General features: G+C 35.4%; 1 protein-coding gene across 1 annotated transcript; it reads right to left on the bottom strand.

Annotated features, from left to right (window-relative positions):
* Positions 1-3,528: 3,528 nt before the first annotated feature.
* LOC128989549 (mucin-22-like) lies at positions 3,529-18,186 on the bottom strand. The gene is made up of 5 exons (XM_054411452.1): positions 18,036-18,186; positions 11,448-11,672; positions 9,577-9,735; positions 8,212-8,353; positions 3,529-7,005 (listed from the first exon to the last, which is right to left on the bottom strand). Exons 1-5 carry the CDS (start codon positions 18,036-18,038, stop codon positions 3,926-3,928), a joined length of 3,609 nt encoding a protein of 1,202 aa, XP_054267427.1. The 5' UTR covers positions 18,039-18,186; the 3' UTR covers positions 3,529-3,925.
* Positions 18,187-21,499: the final 3,313 nt, after the last annotated feature.

Below are 21,499 nucleotides of genomic sequence, written 5' to 3'. Positions count from 1 at the left end.
GAGATCAAGAACTCTTTTTACAACTTAAAATCTACACTACTTATTATTTCTATACATATTTGTACAAAATGGTTACAACAAATATCTCCATGCATAGTTTTAAATAAAGTGTTTTCAATTACTAGATTATTTTGACCAATCTCACTAACTATATTTATACAAAATTTGGTTTAGCACAAAATATGCTCAAATATATTGTGTGGTGGAGAGTGCAAGTAAAAATGTATGGTTTTTTACCGATGTTGTTTCCTCAGGAGAATCTACATGTTAAACGAATCCAGTTTGTGACTAAAAAAACCTTCATTAACATTAAAAGATGTTTTTCCATAAAAAATAAAATATTGGCGGTCTCTTCAGGGTTGCTTTAGTAAATGGACCTGGGACCAGGGCGCAAGAAAAGGGGGAAGGGAGCACTCTTTCAGGCCCATAGCGCCATTAAGAGATAACTGAAACCTTGCATTTCCCTAACCACGCAGGCCTCTGGCTTGTTTGTGGAATCTAGAAAAGCAAGAGGTGAGCCGGTACAGGTACAAGGGCAAACTGTACTGACAAAAGTAATGGCCAGGTACCCTAGGACGTTGCTGCCTTGGACCCAAGACTGTGTTGTCACCAACTGAGCCACCAACTCACAAATTTAAAAAGATCAATTACCATTTCTGAGTTCTTGAATTTGACAGTACTTTAATAGAATTGATTGTTTTTTTTTTCAATTTTCTCTCTTGTAAAATTTTATTTAAACGACTTGAAGTAACTAAAGTTTATAAATATATAGCCTAAGTGAGTTGAATAGCGTTTTTTATTCAGTTTTAGCATTGTACAGATAGATTTTTACAGAAAATTTAGTTCAGGCCCGTTTTTGACCATGTCAGCGCCTTAGGCATAACCCTTGGTAAAGTAGTGTCCCTTTACAATACGGGTGTCCACCAACTATAAAATCCAGGAATTATGCGTGATTTTTTTTATAGTGGGAATTATGAGTGAATTTTGTATTTCTACCTGTAAAATTCAATTTATCGCATGACAAAAATGACGTTTCTGTGACTGCAGGAAATGACAATATGTCAGCGAGGGATAATCAGAATTTTGCCGCGACTGCAGAAGACGATGATAATGTCTAAACGACCGCCGGTTATGATAATGATTTGGCCGTGATTGCGTAACGTGATGATGATATATACAGAGCTGCGAGGGATGATCAGAATATTGCCGCGATCACAGAAGACGATGATTATGTCCACACGACCGCGGGAAACGGTAAGAATTTTGCCGCCACCGCGGAAGACGATGGTGATCTTCACACAACTGCGGGATATGATTAACATTCTGCCGCAATTGCGGTAGGTGTTTACAATGTCTTCACAACCACTGGAGACGATTACGATCACTACAGGACCAAGGGAGATACAATAATGATGTCTTCACGGCCCTGAGGGATTATCATAATTTTACCGCAATCGGTTCAAGCTGATGATAATGTCCACACGACTGCGGGAAAATCAGAATTTTGCCTCATTCGCGGTAGACTACGATAATCTCCTTATGACCACGGGATATGTTCATATATTGCCGCGATCATGGAAGACGATTACAATGTCCATACGGCGACAGGAGACAATAATGATGTCAACACAGCCGTGAGGGATTATCAGAAGTTTACTGAGACCGCATGCAAATACAACCACCAAATTATTTTTTAATTTCCAATTTTTTTACCCTTCTTAAGTTATAAATTGCCTCCCGCCATAGGCATGTGCCCATTCGGTAAATTGCCCCTGAGTTAGATCAACCATTTTTAGGATTTTCAGATTGGTGTTAATTACTTTTTGTGTACATCATGTATCACAAATTCCTAAATTGAGGTTAGGTGTTTACAGAAGGTGAACATTAAGTATGTATTAAGTTTAAATATACTGACCATATTTATATAATTATTTTTATGACTAAATCATTAAAGAAGACCCTAAAGATAATTTCACCAAAAACACATAGGTCTCAACCAAAAATTAAAGATTAGGCGATTATTAAGGTAAATACTACTTAAGTTATAAGTTTATTGTAATTTTCAAAAAATGAAAAATACTATAAAAATAATTTTGCTTTTTCCTAACACGTAACAATAAAAGAAATTACAAAATAAATAACAAGTTTTAAAACCCACATGATACAATTCATTATTAAACACAACTTGAAAAGAAAATTGGACCCATTATACAGAAAAACTTAGTAGCAACAGAAAAAAAGAAGCTGAATGTAAATCAATTTTTATGAGGTACGAAGTTATAACTGGAATTTTTTAATTTGAGTTAATAAAAACAAAATAAGCACATATTGGCTGGAAACAAAACACAATTAGTGGAATTAAAGCAAGGACAAATGTTTTGAATAACAGTTTCCAAACAATGTCGTTGTGTAATTGACAGATTAGCAAAAGATTCTGAACCACTATCATAAACATGTTTTTTTTAATTGGTTAAATTTAAATCCATACAAGAATACTTTAGATTAGATGGATGAAGATAAATAAGTCTTTTGATAAGTCATCAGGTAAAGAAGTTCTGTTAACCTAAAGAACACCTGGTTAACCTAGCTAAAACATCTTTTTGGTTGAAAATGAATTTCACATCCATTCCACACTAATCATCTCAAAATGTCAAGCTAACCTTTGATTAATTTTCTAATCACAAATTACCAGGAATTATTAAGGAAATTGACAGGAAAGCAGGCTTACCTTTAAATAAGTCCATAGAGACACATAACACATCACAAAATTAAAAGTAGAAATTTTCGTGGTCACTGACCACTTTTTCAACCACTGGAGATTGGAGAAATGGCAATGGCAGTTGCAATTTGAATCTATTACACCTTGTCACATAGTGTAACAAGGTGTAACATAGTGTATCTTTGTGCTTTGTGACAAGGTGTAATAGATTCAAATTGCAACTGCCATTGCCATTTCTCCAATCTCCAGTGGTTGAAAAAGTGGTCAGTGACCACGAAAATTTCTACTTTTAATTTTGTGATGTGTTATGTGTCTCTATGGACTTATTTAAAGGTAAGCCTGCTTTCCTGTCAATTTCCTTAATAATTCCTGGCAAATGCCCTATCTTTTTATAAGCTAATCACAAATTAACATGCTTAGTTACTAACATTCCACAGTTTTGCATGCAAAATAAAATTATAAAAATAATTTTGGTAATAACTCTAATTTAATGGGAGAAAAATACATTTTTGTAGAATGTTTCATCTAAAGGAGGATGAGGATACATGAATTAATATCAAAAAATATTTAGATTAAGATCAAATTGGCATTACATTAGATAGTATTACTTTAGACTGCTACAAAAAAATATTAACAAAATATATTTCCTTTTCATTTGATGGTAATGTCAACCCTTTGGATAAAATCCATACTTTTTCTAAATTATATCCAACTTATTAGGATTGGATCCAACTTTTTAATTACATCTAAAATTTTACATAAATAAAATACACCTAAAACATCACATTAAGACTACAAGACAAAAAAACTTGGTGAAAAACAAACTTTATTAAAGATAAAAAAAAACTTAAATTGATGACTGAGTGTACTATCTAATACAAAATTAGATAACATTGTAAAAAATTAAAATTGCGAGTTGGTTTTAACCAACACAATCTTCTTAACATGATACATTATGGCATACAACTGTGATGTTCATAAGACATGTGAGAGAATAAATTAAGAGTATTTACACTTTACATATTCCCTGTTAAAATTTTATTAACAGCAACAGAATCTGTTATGTACAGTATAACTCATCATAACAGTTAACAAAGACAAAAAACCCGCCAAACAAAAATAAAACTGTTCATCAATTAGATAAAAACAAAACAAAAAACCTGAAAAAAACTTGGATTAAGAGTGGTTCAAATACCAAAAAAACGCTCACGTAACACTTTCTTCCTCTTCATTGCGGGTAGTAGGAATATCTCCGTCTTCAAAACTTTTTCTTCTTTTACTAGGACCATCTGATGAATTTTCTGAAGATGATCTCCTTTTAGCTCCTATGACTTCTGGTTTACTAGTACTTCCTGACCTTGTTTTTCGGGGCTGATGATCAGGAGTTGACTGTATTTGGACAAGAGCATCTTTTAAAGGTAGAAGACCAACAGCGAATGGTACATCTTTTGTCGGAGAGACAATTGTAGGGTTCTCATTAGCTTCTTTAGAAGTCTCCTCTGATTTCGTTATTATCATATTAGACAGAACATCACTAGTACTGGTTTCAGGTAGGGGATTTAGAGCGGAAATAGCAGCTTCCTCATTAACAGGGTTTTCTGACGTTTCATACACAAACTCGAATTTTTGCGTATCAACATTATTATGTGATGTTTCACCTTCCGTTGAATGTACACTAGGATCCTCGGTTAACGGTTTTTCGTCGTTTACAATTTTTTCCTCGTCTCCTTGGGAAAAATCTTGGGTCTCTATACCAGTACTGTTTTCATCGCCCATCATAGCTTGTAGGGCTTGTTCAACAGACAACTCCTGACATTCTCCACCGTCTAAGGACATCTCAGTTGAGTTTAAACTAGCAGTATTCATGTTTTGTACTTCTTCCAACACCAAATGCTCTGTGCCTGATGCATTAAAGCTTGTTGATTCATCTCCTTCAAAATCCACTTTCTCGGACATAACAGTGTACTTCAACAAGTTCCCAGTGCTTTGACTAAAGTCTTTTTCTACTGGGACTAGGTTATAACACCCTTTCTCCGCTTCCACCACTTTGAATGACGAGCAATCCGGTTCAAGAGAGGTGATGTTTGGGTTAACGGAATTATGTGAAGGCATGATTTCTTTATTAGCACTCTCATCATCGACCTGACTATCAATATCGTTTGATGCTGCTTCCTCACACACCATATCTAAAAGTCCAATTACATCTGAATCTTTGTTTTGGTCGGTTAGTCTAGATAGTTCAGATATTTCTTTTTGACTTAATATGTTCCCATCAACTGTAAATGCTTTGTAAGATTTTATTTTTGAGCCACTCCCATCGATCAGTTCAAACTCTACCAGCTGTGATTCATTTTCCAGCAATGGCATATCTCTCCTAGTCGCAGGGTCTGTCTCATCAGCGCTGACACTTATTCCTTCAGACGCTTCTTCTGGTCCCATTTCTTGAGAAACTTCACTAATTTGCATAAGCTGTGAATCTTCATTCGGCTCTTCAATTGAATCTACCTGTTCTTGATTTGTGTCTTGTACACTTTCGTTCACAACAATTAGATTCTCATTTCCAGACATATGGATGGTATCATGATGCTTTTGCAATTCTATTATTTGGTTTTCTTCATTCAACACTACCATTGAATTTTCCTCATCCAAAATTGCAGTAGAATGATCTACACCCAAAATTTGAGATTCTTCCTCAAGATCTATCATAGTTGAATTTTCAAGATTGTCACTTGTTGAATTAATGTTAATTAGTTGAGAACTGTCATTTAGAACATCTGATGTTATACTCATGTCAAGCATTTGAGGAGATCTTGCTTCGTTTTTGATTTCATCACTCTTACTTGGTGATGAGTCAGGAACATCGTTGAGCAAACTACCTTTCACTTGGCTCTCTAGACTTTGTGCTCTTGCCAACACTTCAGAAACAATGGATTTCCTAGAGTTTTTGGGAACAGTAAGTTTTATTTCAGCGATGTTTGTGTTGCCATCTATCACTGTTGAAGATAATGCACATTTCTTTTCAGTTGGTGAATTCAGCTTCTTCTGTTTTTCCATCTGCTCATTCATAGCTTTGAGAGCATTAACTTCTTTGGACGACACAACATATTTATTTACTTTATCGTTGCCAGTAACTTCAAAAAGAACGACTGCATCAGGGTCTGCTTCTGCTTCACTAGCAGCTCCATTCTTTAAACTTTCTAGAACGGCTTCATTTATAAGTTCTTGGACAGATTTTTTATTGCTAGCTTTTTTAACAGCTTTTGGTTGTGGACTTGTCTCAATTCCAGTATTTTTTTTGGCCAACATGTCTTTGACAATAAGATGCTTCTGTTTTGGTCCCCTCTTCCCTTTGACCTCCCTCACACCCTTAATCGTTATGGGTTTCTTGGAAACGGTGAGTAGAGGACCAGATATATCAGATTTCCCATTCTTGCCTGTCATCATGATGGTCCCATCTTGTAAAACAACCCCTTCACTTACATCTCCTTGCTCGAGTGTAGCTTCAGTGACTTGGAACTGGAACTCCTCGTTGTTGCCTAAAACATTCATGAGGACATCTTCAGTTAAAGTCACATAGTTGCCATCTCCGTTGTCAATCAATACAGGTACATCAGTAGGCAGACCGGCTTCTTTAAGAGCGTCCAAGTACTTAGTCGCTCCGCTAGATTCTCCATCAAACTGATACATAATTGTTTCCTGTTCTGTTGTCTGCCCTTCATCACATTCATTTTCTGTTTTAACTTTGGCTTTGGCAAGAGCTTCGGCTTTTGAGAGTAAAGACGCTAACAAAGGACTCTGAGCATCATTGTTTCCATTATTGTTGACTACATTCAATTTTGACTCAAGAGGTTTGCAGACAAGTCCATCTTTGTGAGACACATCCTCCATCTCTTTCTTGATATTTTGTATTCCAAACTTTGTGTCACTTAGATCTTTTATCCTACCTCGTCCCATTCCAAACGTCTGACGTCTTCGACCCCTCCTCCGGGGTTCTAGATTGAGCTGTTCTCGAAGTGCTTTCAAATCTGTTGTTGTTAAAGATCCGTTACGAAGAAGGTTTGTACTGTCAAGGATAGTGGAGGCAGGTTGTAAAGAACGTCCTAAGCGACTATTGGGACTGATTCTTACATTACGGCTGGTAGTTTGTAGTGTCGGTGAAGTGGAGTTGTTGGAAAGGCTAAGCATGATTTGAGCCGTCTCGGACTGCGGAGCTCCTTGAGGGGGAGGGATCAACATTGTAGCCAAGTTTCTGCGTCCTCTAGCTCCTCCAGAACGACGTCCCCTGCCTATGACAATTAAAGATAAATTAAAAAAGGTTAATTTTTAACATAACTAGTCCAACCTAAGAATAATCTTAGGATCCTAAGAATATTCTTAGGCCATTCATAGTTACTCTACATCAATCTTAAGTGTATTAACCATGGTCAGTAGATCATTCTTTTGACTCAGTCAAATATATATTTACTGGACATTATCTGATGATTAATACAACATTGGCAGATTGGTTGCTGGATCCTATAAATGATTTCGCAGCAAAAATGGGTATTTGTAATTTGCAACCTCCACAGGTACAGGAATTTATTACAAATTTGATATCTCATCCGGAAAACTTTATAACTATCAGTATTTAGTATCTATAAAAATAATTCGATAATCCTTAACAGTTTTTTTAAAGAATATGTCCGCGGATCGATGAGATTGCAGTTTTAGTTACAGACGGGATTTTTCACAAGCTTTTACTTCTTGTGCAACAAGGGAAACCTGAATTTTTTTTTTAAATATTGAGTAACTTTTTGCAAATGGCTATAATGACAATCAAAACAAATTTACAGTCTTCATTGTACTATTTGTTATCATCTTGAGTGTAATTAGTGATTTTGAAGTTATCCGGGCTATCAGCATCGTCACTTGCCATAATAGCAAAATGATGAATATCTCACGCAATTACAGTAAATTGTGTGAACATCACTCACAACCCAGGTAAAATCGTCAACCACCATAGCAGTAAATCTTCTACATCTTCCACAATTGCAGAGACAACATCTACTCCCGCAGTAGCGACAATATCATAGATATATTTTAAGCGATATATTTTTATTTTATTTGATTTTTTTAAGAGATATATTTTGGTTGTGTTGCTAGCCTAGTGGTTAGCGTCTCGGACTTCGGTGCGAGAGGGACGGGTTCAATCCCCGGCACATCCACTACACATTTAATCTCTCGTAACTTCTCTTGTGAAATGCCACTGGCGTAGAAAAAAACGATTTTGGCAGACGACATCATCGCCAATCCTATACCAGCAAATTTGTGAAGACATCTTCATCATCACTTGCAAACAAGGCCAAATTTCTGATGGTTGGAACAAATCCTGAGGCAAGTAGATTTTGAGTTATATGTAACCCCACGCTAAAATTAATAATAGAATACATTTTTCCTAGATATTTTAGAACCCCATCCATACCTAGGAATTTCTTACATTAACAGCAATTTACCTCTATAGGTGGTTGATGGGAAAATATCAGCGATACTGCCACTTGTAGCGCCGTTGATAGCTGTAGACGAAGTCACTGGTTTAGAAGGTGAAGGGCGTTCTCCACCAAGCACTTCTTTGGACATTGTACACAGACCTTTCACCTAAAATGCCGGATTAAAATTAATTCACAATGGATAAACACGCCATCGTTGAAATTCAATAGATTGACTGTTTTACAATGAAAATGTTGTTAAAGGAAATAAAAATCGGTTAATGTATTTGATTGAAACTTGTAATATATTTATAAAATCTAATGTATGTTTGTTTGTATGTATATTTGTTTGTCCTTTATGGACTCCAAAACCGCTCGACAGATTGTAATGAAACTTTCAGGCATTATTAAGCATTATTCAAGGATAGTTTGTGTGAATTTTGGTGCAGATCTGTCAAAAGGGCTCCGCCCCAGTGGCTCTGGAGTTTCCAATGTTAACCTTATGAGTACTCATATTTAAATGGAATTAAAGAATCTTAACAGCTCGTTCAAATAAACAATTTGATTCTGTGATGTTCAATAGCATTAAAAAGGTAATAGGTTTACCAACAGGGTGCAGCACTATATTTTTCTTAGTTTATGACAACAACTAATCTGCAACCAAAAGGTGAGTGAGCGTAGCTAACGAACTTCAACCAGGACGTGATTTGAGCCATCCGAACGAGCTCATCTTGAAAATGAACGAGCATTTGACATAAAACCACATTAGGACAGGACGACGTCTGTCGGGCCAGCTAGTATTTTATAAAAACACTAGTTACTGCTCTCCCTGAAGCAGCAAATCTAGGTATTCATTAAACCTAATGTTATTTAAATGGATGTAATTGTAAAACATATCAGGAAAATATAAATTCGTTTAGTCGGGGGTATTTTTATTTGTTTAAGGCTTAAAGAAACGTAATTTGTCGCTATTGGGTTCGCTAGTCACCTTTAGTGTTAGTTTAGTTGAGTAACAGTAGACCCTAATAAGTGACCAACACCCACACCTGTAACAGCTGGTTTGGGGCTGATCAACCTAAACATTCCACAATTAATTACTTGTTTACGAGTGCTTACTAGTTGCATACTTTATCTTGCACGGTTATGTAACCAAACACCATATTAGGCACCTTTCTACAATACCAACGAAACATGGACACGTCACTTACTGTCAAGATATTATAGATAATTTTTAATGTTTACTTTTATCTAAAAAATTGAAAACATATTTCTGCAACCTAGAAACATAGAACCCATAGAACCTAGAAGACATAGAAGTCATTAATCTGCATACAAAAGATTCTTTAATTACAAGACAAATTAAAATCAAGCAATACATAAATAACCACCCACCTCAAAAAATTTAGCTGCTTCCATCAAAGGATTCAGGTTCTCTTCGGTGACACTAGTTTCTCCACAATACATGAACTCGATGAGAGATTTCAGAACGCAAAATTTCATGTCTTTAAGAACAATCAATGGGTGATTCCCCAACTGCCTTTGGAGTACAGACTATAACAATAAATTAATTTGATTTAACAAACTAATTACATAGGACCAGATCACAAAACTATCTAGATTGTGTCAGCATACAAATAAATTGACACATACCCAAACTAATATAATAATCAAAACCTTATATTCCAGTGCTACCTACTTCATTTAAAAAAAAAATAATTTTTATTATTTTCAATTGAAATTGAGAACATAATTTAATAACTCTTATCTTGAACTCACTTTCTGAGTCAAAACTAACACACTTTTTGATCAGCACCTCATAAAAGTTTGCTGAAATATGCTTATTGTTTACTTTTAGCCCAATAGATAATGGTGATAACTTACTGATTCGTTTTATATCCAAACAATGCATCTTTAAAGACTTATGCTAAAAATTATAATAACCTGGTCTTTCAAGCCTTAGCCTACTAGTTTTTTTTTTTTTTTTTTTTTTTTTTTGTCCTAGGACGCTAGGCATGAGCCTGGGATTGTTTTTCACATTACTTCAGACTAGACCTAGGGGTTGCGGCATTATCACTTAGATAAAATCCATCGGTAACTTGGCGGGGATCAAACCCGGGACCTCAGGGACTGAAGTTCCGCGCCCTAACCACTACGCCAGCTTGCTCCCCCCTTAGCCTACTAGTGGGAAATTCAATAGTTTTAATTGCTGATGCAGATCTGAAAGGTGTAATGTTATCTTTTAACTTTGCCCTTTGTAATAGCACATTGCATATTTCATATTGCCGCATAATAACTGATAGCACATTTAACTTGCCTAAAGCCCCCTTTTACATGTGGCGAGTTTACAAGCTACATGCCAGCGTGTAGAAAGGGTCGGAGAGTGCGCTTGTAGTTGTTGTAGTCGCTTTTCCATTGACTTAGTAGCTGGCTTCCAGACGACTTGGTTGACCTTTAGTGAAATCTTGCTGGTTGTGTTAATTTGTTATTGGCGTTAGGGAACATTTAAAATGAAGTGGACTGTGGCGAATATAAGGTCTATCGGTGTTCCTAAAAGTGTACCAATAGTACCCAGCCTTGTGGAACATCAAAAATAAAAACAATGCTAATGAACCATTGAGGGACACGTTTTTAAAACAGCTCTTGCCAACTAATCAATTCATTTTTAAAACTTTGGCTACAACTACAACTCCAGCTAGAACTAAACTCCTCCGACATCTTTGAATATCAAGCACAAGCAACTGTGTTCACAATCCCCCAAAAGGAGCTACTTACACACTGTCTTGCTCAAAATTTGGCGAATGGGCATGTAAAGTAGCCGCAGGAGTTATCTTTCTCCAGAGCTTTTTTAAAAGCAGCTTTTGAGCAAGTAGCTAGTTTACAAGCTGCGTGTAAAAAAGCCGGTGTGTAGCTTGTTAACTCGCCAGCTGTGAACGGCGCTTATGAAACCTAAATTATCCCTTTCTCTTTGGTTTTTGAAGGTGATGAAATTATTGAATCTTTAGCATAAGGTGAACTTAAACCACTATTTAGTGACAATATAAAATAAGAACTAACATTGGTAGGCTAATTGAACTGAACCTCTAGCACTAACCACTCTACAAGCTTGGTATTGACTTTATTCTAAAATTCATTACATCAAATATATGTTATAGTTTACGTTTGAAAAAAAGTTTGGCTTGGTTAAAAACTGAATACCAATTATTGACACAAAAACATTAGTTCTCACTTAATCAATACCAAACAGGCCGACGTCGCCGTCTCACCTCAAAGTAAGGACTGCAGGCAGCAAGTACGGAACGGTGGACTTTGAGAGTGTGTGTGTTACACATGAGTGTGACGTCTACGAGAGACTGATGCTCAAGAAGGTAGCCGAGTCTTGTTGCCAGATGCATGGGATGTTCCTCCCATTGCACCATGAACCTAGTGCCCTGCGGCTGTGACGGGGCCGCGGCCCCAACCGGAGCTGCAACAGGTGCTGCCGCTGTCATCTGTAACAAACCTAGGTTAACCAGAGCTAATAAACGGTAAATGTAACACGTTCAATGTTTTACTATCTACATCACTGAATCCAACCAAACAAAAGGGTAATAATGCTGTGCTTTGTTTGTTGAGTTTTTTAAGCTAGACTGACAGGAGAACGATTTTATCTTATTGTTATAATTTTTAACAGGCATAGACCAAATTCTTTTTGGAAATTAATTCAATTAATTAGCCTAGAAAATAAAATTTATAAATAGACAAAAATCATACTATTAGTTAAAATTGTTTACTGAAAAAAATATTTAATAGGTAAAAGACATATAGTTAGACAGACCTATAAGCCTAGGTTATAATCTTAAAACCTTTACAAAATTGATACTAATTAATCTTATCAGACAAATTAATATTTTGTTAATTAGCTTAAAAACCAAACAACCTACTTGAGTTAATTATTGTACATTTTTGTTTGTGTACAAATCTATTCGATTAGACAAAATAATTAGCTGTGTAGCCTACACAACAAAACCATATTCATTGCTGTCATAATGATGATACGATGATTAGCCACATTATAGGCTATCAACAGAAGTTAATCAATTATTTGAGATAGGGAGGGACGCCACCTAGGTGCGTATTTTAACTCAAGGATGAGTGAAGAATGTTGTAATATGATCTTTGTAGCTTTGTTACTAGTTGGTGACTAAGATTAGCTGGTTCACCAGTCAGGATCATTTATTTAAAACTAATAATTTATTAGGCCTACCCGGTTTCTCTTGTTCATCTTTGAACCCCTGCTAAAAATCAAAGGTTGTAGGCCAACATTTCTGGCCATCTCAGGAAGAGAGGGGAAGTTTTCCCACAAAATTAATAAAAACAATCTAGTATATTAATAAATTGTAAAAATAATGGTTAAATAGATAAATAAAGTAAAACTCGCAAACTCTCCACCACCTAGACAATTTAAAGGGCTTTCATAGACTCATTATTACATTAAATTCAAAGGGAAATCAATACCTAGTCTAATTATAATGTAAAATTATGGTTTGTTCTACTGGTACATATCCAATTTGGTTATTATGGATAAATAGTTTATTAAATATCCTTTAGAGTCACTGATTTAAATTTTATAGGAATATGTACATTTGTGAAATTAAAGACCAGGCAGAAGTGGCAAACTCTGACATGGCTGACAGTGGGCAGTGGCATACCTAAGTTACATGGTTGCCTGACCAGCAGTTAAAAAAATATAATCAAAGACAACAAGAAAAACCTGGTAGGCCTAGTAAATGATTAGCTTGAAATAAATTATCCCGACTGGTGAACCAGCTGATCTTAGTCAGTAACAAAGCTACAAAAATCATCTCACAACATTCTTCACTCATCCTTGGCTTAAAATATGCACCTAGGTGGCGTCCCTCTCTATCTCAAATAATTTATAATTGATTAAAAATTAAATAAGAGGCCTTAGAGTTAAGTTAATAGTTATTTGTGCAACTAGTGAGAAAAGTGAACAATTGACTCACTCGAGAGAAATCCTTACTCACGAGCCGTAGGCGAGTGAGGAATGGTTTCTCGAGTGAGGCAATTGTACTTTGAACTCGAGTTGCACATTATACTTTTCCTACAGTTACTATAAAACAAATAAATTGGTCTTATGTTTCTTCAAACATAACCTATTTTTACACAGAAGTGAACTTTTAATATAACATTTAATGTGAAGTGTCAAATACAACAGTACAACAGTTGACCAGCTGATTTACAGCCAGTGCTGCCAACGTACTTCGCGCGCACACGACGTTGCCTGCATGTTACGCGCTCACTATTTCGTGCCTTCACGTTGCAAATCTGGAGTGAGACAAAGTAATTAGAGTGAGACAATGTTAACATTGTCTCACTGATGAGCGAATTGGCCACTTTACTTTCTCAAATCAGTGAGAGAACATGTACATTGTTAGGTAACTGTAGGAAAAATTAAATTTCTAGGTGCAATAAATTATAAATTCAGGTGAGGAAAACTTCTCGTAGGTACAACAGTTTTTTTAGACAAAACCACAGATTACCTACCATAACAGGCTTTCGGGACAGTAGGCTAACTGTAATAGCCAACATAAATCCTACATTTAACTTGCGTAGATATTGAAGTAAATGCTAAGACTAAATAAAATATCATTTCAAATTTATTGCAGAAAATTTAACAAAATAGTGGACGGCTTTTCTGTATGAATATAAGTTAGGAAGTGATTTCCCCAAAAATATCTGTGACTTTAAGCACAGAAAACATAATACTATTTAACCAGAATGCCAACCGCATGGTAAAAACCATTAAGTGTTTTGAGAGAGCTTTGCCTGTCAATTCGTAGGCAGCGCCACCAGCGTTGCTATGCTGAGTGCATGGCAACGCTGCTACGGATTGACAGGCAAAGCTCTCTCAAAACACTTAATTGTTTTTACCATGCGGTTGGCATTCTGGGTTATAGTAGTATGTTTTCTGTGCTTTAAGTTACAACTTAAGCCTATTTAAGTTTTAATTTCTACTTATAAATAGGGAAAATCAAACTATAAAATGGTAACAATAATTTGGTAATCACCTAACTTAGGTTGAGTTTTTTTTATTATTTCATAGTCTAGTATTTTAACTTATTAATTCAGCATCAGGATTATCAATTTTAAAAGATTTATTCAATTTTTAGATGGTATTGGGACTAAGTTAGTATCAATTGATTTTTGTCAGGGCGCAGAGTTAACTTTCATATTGCGCCTGATGAACTAAGTTCTGCTGTGAATATTTTGATTACACAGTACCGGTAATGGATTTTGTTAGTCCTTCTCAAGTGATTTTAACAAAGTTTTTTTTTTCTTTGACTAACCTATATTATGCAACTCTGGACACTTTTTTCCTCTGGCAAATTTAGGAAGGGCAAACTCCATTGTTTTATCCCAAAACTCAGGTTTTTGAGGTTGTCAATAACACTTAGTGGGATACAGTAAAATAACCACCATTTTAACTTATGTGTATGAAAAGATTAGGCCTTATTCAAAACATGTAAGTTAACAACAATAAAGCCAAAACAGAATAATAATTATAACTCTTAACATACCTTATAATAATATCAGCTGATATAATAGGTTAAAATAAGACCAGAGAAAATCTATTTGTAGTAGGCTACTTTTTCTTAAACTGCCGCCTTAGATTAGGCTAAAACAATAAAAAAAAAAGCCTAAACCATAAATTAGGTGAAAACCCCACTTTAGAAATCGATGTTCATAGAAACCCCAAAAATAGGCTAGGCTAAACTTAATTTGAGTACGGTAGGCCTTATAAACCTGAGCTCGTTTTACAATCAAGACAAACCTGAGGTCGGAAAATCAGTGAGGGTTGAAAAGTCACTTTTAGCCCATGTGATGAACTATAGGCCTATATTTCATCATATTTATTGCAACACTATTAACAAACTATTATGCTAGAAAACGGGAATACTTTTCATGTAAAGCAACCTCTTTAAAGAGACTTTCAACTTAGCCTATTTTAAATTTTGCTTGTCTTTTACATACAGTCACAGTCTATGCACACTTTACAGGTTTTTTGAAAAAAAAGAAGCCTTTGCATCAACAACTGCCTACAATGACCTGCAGCGCGATATTCGTCACTTGAAAGATCCGGCACTAGAGACCAGCACGTTTTCAAAATGTAGGCTAGATGTTTACTCAATGACCGCTGATTGGGGACTGACGCCCAAGGTGGGGTAGGAAGAAGAGTAGGAGGGGCAAAGGTACTGAGGGGTAGGGGTGCCTTTTTACATAGGCCTACTTCACCGCAAACTCAATTAACTTACAAACATTAAGGAAGAAGGAGTAACTTATTTCATGATTCATAACAAAGTATTTTTAATATAAGGAACAACTTATTAAACAAAATACTAGCCTAGCCTATGCCCTAATTTTAAATTCAAAATTAGCCTTGGCATTTATTTAATTTAGGCCTAACTGAAATGATTACCGGTAAGCCAGTCGGCCTAATGCACGTTTTTTTTTTAACTAAAACAATCTGATTACGGTACTTTAAGCATTAAATTTTTTAAATTGTTGTTGGTAAACAAACTAGGCCTAAATAAAAAATATAACTGAGCGGAGCGAGCGAATCTCTTATACGTCGACTCTTATGCATTTCGTAATACCCAAACTCCTCCTAGACGGCTGAATCAATCGTTTTCAAATTTTGCATGGTGATAAAGACTATATCGGTAAGTGCCAACATCTATATGGCGTTAAAAAAGTCTCTCACGAATCCGCCCCACTGGGTCTCAAGGTTTCAATGTAATCCTTATGGAAGCGAAGCAGTATTTGACACAAAAACAAAGACATATGATCAGCTGTGTACTTTAGAATGCAGTAGATAAAGAAATAGCTGATAGCATTATTCCACAGATATTAGAACAGAAACGGTATGGATCATAAATACAATCAAAGGACGACACTAGCTTGAGGTCCATGACGTAGGAAGTGGTGAAGGAAGTAGTAAAGACAAGCAGTCCAGAGTGTGGAAACTGTTTATGACGATTAGATTAAGGGCCTATGGGAAGGGGGGGGAACAGGTCCGTGACGTAGGAAGTGGTGAAGGAAGTAGTAAATGCGAGCAGTCCGGAGTGTGGGAACTGTTTATGACAATTAGATTAAGGGATCTGCAATCCTCAAATGCTATGGGAAGGGAGGGAAAAAGGTCCGAGACGTAGGAAGTGGTGAAGGAGGTAGTAAAGGTGTGCTGTCCGGAGTGTGGGAACTGTTTATGACGATTAGAACAAGGTATCTACAATCTAAATCTATGGGAAGAGAGGGAAACAGGTCCGCATGAAGAAGAGGTAAAGGAAGTAGTAAGGTGAGCAGTGTGGAGTGTGGGAACTGTAAACCGTTTGTAGCAGTTAGATTCTGCAATGCTGAAATGCTATGAGAAGGGATGGAAGCATCCCCACGACATAGAAAATGGTGACAGAAGTAGTAAAGGCTAGCAGTGCAGAGTGCGGGGAATGTTTGTGGAAATTAGATTACCTAATTCATCTAAAATACTTAAATGCTATGAAAACAGGCCACGATGTAGGAAGTGGCTTAGGAACTAGTAAAGTATGAGCATAGTGTGAGAACCAATTGTGGCAGTTAGATTGTATCTGTAATCCTAAAATGCTATGAAAAGAGAAGGAAACAGGCCCCACGACGTAGGAAGTGGTGAAGGAAGTAGTAAAGGCTGGCAGTGCAGAGTGGGGGAACCGTTTGGGCAGTTAGATAAATATATCTAATACTTAAATGCCATGAGAAGTCAAGGAAACAGGTCTATGACGTAGGAAATGGTGAAGGAAGTAGTAAGGCTTCAGTGCAGAGTGTGGGAACTGTCTTTAATTAATGTATCTGCAATCCTAAAATGCTATGGGAAGAGACGGAAAGAGATCCACGACATAGGGGGTGGTGAAGGAAAAGTAAAGGTGGGCAGTGTTGAGTGTGAGAATGGATTAATGTATCTGCAATGCTAAAATGCTATGGGAAGAGACTGTAGAATGTAGTAGGTTGAAATGATTACGAAGTACGAATCGATACATATTTCGATACATGAAATCGTTTAGGCTACAATAGAAATTTACACCTGAGTTGACAATAGCAGATTTTTATTCCATAGAGGCTAAAAACGATTTTTACTCCCTAAAGAGTAAAAATGCTACTTTAGACCCGCAACGCATGCATTAAAAACGACTGTTTTTACTGCAGTATGACAAAAACAATATAGGCCCTAATATGAACCCTTGATGACTCCGCTCAATTTTGTGGATGCCTCTGCGAACGCCACCTAGTTTACATGGGTTAACACAGCTTTAGTTACCTAATAAGGTAACCTGAGCTAGGCTTAAATCATAATTAATGAACGGTTACCCTAAATATGTGTCTTTTCAATCCTTCGGGAGAGGAATGCTACACAAATTTAAAAAGGTTAGGCTACTGAAATAACAATCAACATCCCTATGTTTCATTGTTTATCGAGTAATAACAATTAAACAATTACAGTGGAACTGACGCAAAGCACAAAATTGCCAGCTAGCTTGGGCCAACTAATCATCAAGCCAGGAGGGATATTGATTGTTGGACTGATTGTGGCTTTGAAGGTTGTTATAAGATATTCAAATATGAAAGATGAGTGGCTTTTAAATATCAAAAGAATTTGAATTTTAACGCGTTACTTAAGTCCCACATGATTTTCTTGATCAGCCGATTTTCGGTTGAATACAAGCCAGATGATAGCGTTTCAAGGCTATTCATAGAACAATGCAGAATTGCCAGTGCGAAGTGCGATACGCAGTTCCTGGGAATGCTAACTTACGAGTGTTACTTACCATTTTCAGCAGATTTTACGGTTAATGCTAAAGCTATAAGTACTTAAACTGCGATATATATTCACTAATTTGTACTTTAACTCCAACAATCATGATAAAACGCAATGTCTATTCCGAAAAAAGCAGAAAAAACAATCGTTTTACAGCAACAGCAAACCTAAGTTATCAATAACTCCGTACGGAGTCGCTGGTGGCATTGTACTGCCTTTGGACTTTAGAAGCCTGCATACATTTTTCCCCATACTATAACCAATGTAACCTTGATTAAAAATTTGATTTTAACGTGTATTGGCCATGGCATGATAAATGCAAATAAACGGTATCAGCATTCTGACACATACTTTCTCCCATAAGTTTTTCAACAACCTTTATCATGCGTAAGCGGTGAGATTAAATAAACGGAAATGGAATTTGTACAATTTTCTTCAGAATTTAAAGGACTATAACATACTACATTTTTATCAAAATCGTTCGAGCCAATTTTGGGAAAATCTGATTTACCGTTATTTTATGGGGTTTTTATGGGAAAATAACATAATTTACAATAACTTTTGAGCCGTAATTTTTACAGAGATAAGATTTGTACCATTTTGTTCAGTATATAAAGGACTATAACATACTAAATTTTTATCAAAACCGTTCGAACCATTTTAGGGAAAATCCTATTTTTCCGTTATTTTATGGGGTTTTATGGGAAAATCTCCATTAAAAATCAAAATTTCTAAAAAAATAAAAAAAAACTTTCAAAATAAAAATTGTAAGGACTATAACATACTATGTTAAATCAAAACCGGATTTTTGTCTAAAATTCAATTTTTTGTTATTTTATGGGGTTTTTATGGGAAAATAACATCATTTACTATAACTTTTGAACCGTAATTTTTACAGAAATGGGATTTGTACCATTTTGTTCAGAATTTAAAGGGCTACAACATACTAGTTTTTTATCAAAATCGTTCGAGCCATTTTTGAGAGAATAAAATTTAAAATTTAATGGGAAATCCCCATTAAAAATCAAAATTTCAAAAAAATGAAAAAAACGCCTGGAGATACCATGGATTAGAACCTACATACCAAATTTCATCGAAATCGGACCACAGGTGTAGTCTCTAGCTCTGTACACATCCAGACACACCCATACACGCCATCCCTATACTTGTGTGGACATGGGTTTTTAACCAAACTATATGGACATCAAGGCACACGGCTGAAAAAAATATCCTAGGTTCTTTCTAACCTCAAATTGAAGATGAATAAAAGAACACTCCTTGTCTATTGGTCTAAATGTAGTAAAAAAATCATAAAAATTGTGTGGACGTCCCCACAGTTAATGCAAGAGTCGGTCGTGTTCCCACAGGTAATGCAAAAGCTAGTACACATGTCCACACAGATAATGCAAATGTTGACACAATCGAGTGTTTTTTCGCTTAAAGGTGTTAATGTCCACACAGTTTGGGAATTTCACTGGTTGCATTTTGACAGTATATTTAGGTTATGTCTCCACTCTTCTTTATAAAAAAAATTGTTGTATTTTAGTCACATCCGAATTGCTATGTACCATATGAAATAACAATATTTATGTATAAATTCATTGTAAAAAATATTTAATAAGTAAGAATTACAGTTTCTCGTCAGATTAAAATATCAGGCCAAAATACCAGGTCTTAATAAAGATATTGCTGGAGAACTATCGATATTTTTTCAGTGATACAATCGATTTGATTCCATATTACTAATATAATTTAATATTATATATTAATATTGTATAATTTGTTATAAATATTTTATAGTATTAATTTCAAATTAAAATTTTACAATATTGATTTATTAATTAATATTATTTGAATCTTTTATATATTAATAATATATAAATTAAATACTTTGCTGTATTTGGTTTTGACTTATGACATCAACTGACTTTGTCTCTGAACAGAAAGCCCTTTCAGATGAGGTACTCAAACTCAATTCAGTTTCAAATTTGCTTGACTATGTTGAACTGTAGCTCTAATTAGCGCCTATAATCGACGATAGTGTAAATGGATTAATGCAGGTAGGAATACCCCCGTCGCAGCAAACCTGCATACTAAGCGAATTTCCATTTACCCGGCTTGATTTCTTTTAAAATACTATTCCCTATAAATTTTCAGATTTATTTCCTATTTAAATAACATTAATTTTAGTGAGTAGTTAGGTTTGCTGCTACGGGGAAGATGTTGAGGTGTGTTTTTTCAATTGAAATATTGATAGCTTAGTATGAAATAAACCAAATTGCCAAATTTGATTAAAATATATCCATAAACAAGCAAACTACAACAGTTTATTTATTCTCCATAAGAATAACATGGGAATTTTAAATTTACAATTTTTTAAATTTTCTCCGTAGTCAATGAACATTCAAAAACACTTCAATATACTAAATTATTTGTTTTTTTAAGCTCTTCAAAATGGTCTAGAGAGAAATTTAGAAATTTGAAGTTTTTAGGGTCAAAATGAGAAAAACCCATTTTTACCCCATAAAACCCCCCATAAACCCCTGATCCCATGGTCCGATTATGCTGGTTCGCGAACTCGTTCGAATAAATGTAGGTTTACACGTTTGTACCAAATTTCATCAAAATCGGATCAATTTTGCTCGAGTTATCGCGCTAACGGACACATATATAAATAAATATATATATATATATATATACAGGGTGTTGAAAATGTCTGGAACCAACATTATATCTGGTGAGTGGTTAAAGAAAAACAACTGATATTTTGTGTACGGATATACTATGGTTTTACCTATCTTTTGGTGCCTTATGAAATTTTTTACCACTTATAGGGAACGTCCTGTGGAGGATGCAGTAAAAAGTTTTAATGGAAGCCTATGGTAAATGATACATCATTTTAAAGGCCATTTTTTTCTGAGTAAAGAGCCGCAAGTTTCATCTCAAAAGGACCACCCTAGCAAAAATGGCGACTGTTTGAAATTTAAAAACCCACTTTTAGGGAACGTCCTGTGGAGGATGCAGTAAAAAGCTTTAATGGAAGCCTATGGTAAATGATACATCATTTTAAAGGCCATTTTTTTCTGAGTAAGGAGCCGCAAGTTTCATCTCAAAAGGACCACCCTAGCGAAAATGGCGACTGTTTGAAGTTTTTGAAAATAATTGAAAGCTTAATTGGTATTTCTGTTAAAAATACGTTTAGTAAAACAACACAAACAATTTAGTTACATGTTTTTTTTTCAGTCATTTTTCAGTTCACCACGTGATAAACTACTGTACTTCATAACTGGCTTGTAATAGCATTTAAAGGAAACAAATACGGACCATTTAAATAGCAATGTTTTTAAATTTCAAACAGTCGCCATTTTTGCTAGGGTGGTCCTTTTGAGATGAAACTTGCGGCTCTTTACTCAGAAAAAAACGGCCTTTAAAATGATGTATCGTTTACCATAGGCTTCCATTAAAACTTTTTAC

The sequence above is a fragment of the Macrosteles quadrilineatus genome, unplaced genomic scaffold, assembly GCF_028750875.1.
Source record: "Macrosteles quadrilineatus isolate MER2022 unplaced genomic scaffold, UCM_ALF_1.0 Scaffold_1__1_contigs__length_201487025, whole genome shotgun sequence".
In the NCBI taxonomy this organism is placed as follows: Eukaryota; Metazoa; Arthropoda; class Insecta; order Hemiptera; family Cicadellidae; genus Macrosteles; species Macrosteles quadrilineatus.
Note: the sequence above shows the minus strand (reverse complement) of the source record. Positions and strands in the feature narration are given on the sequence as shown.

Excerpts from the sequence above, each read along its gene's own strand:
- LOC128989549 (XM_054411452.1), bottom strand. Across the intron at positions 9,736-11,447 it reads CCTGCAGTCCTTACTTTGAG|TCTGTACTCCAAAGGCAGTT; the intron begins GTGAGACGGCGA and ends TTATTGTTATAG. Across the intron at positions 8,354-9,576 it reads AAGCAGCTAAATTTTTTGAG|GTGAAAGGTCTGTGTACAAT; the intron begins GTGGGTGGTTAT and ends CCGGCATTTTAG.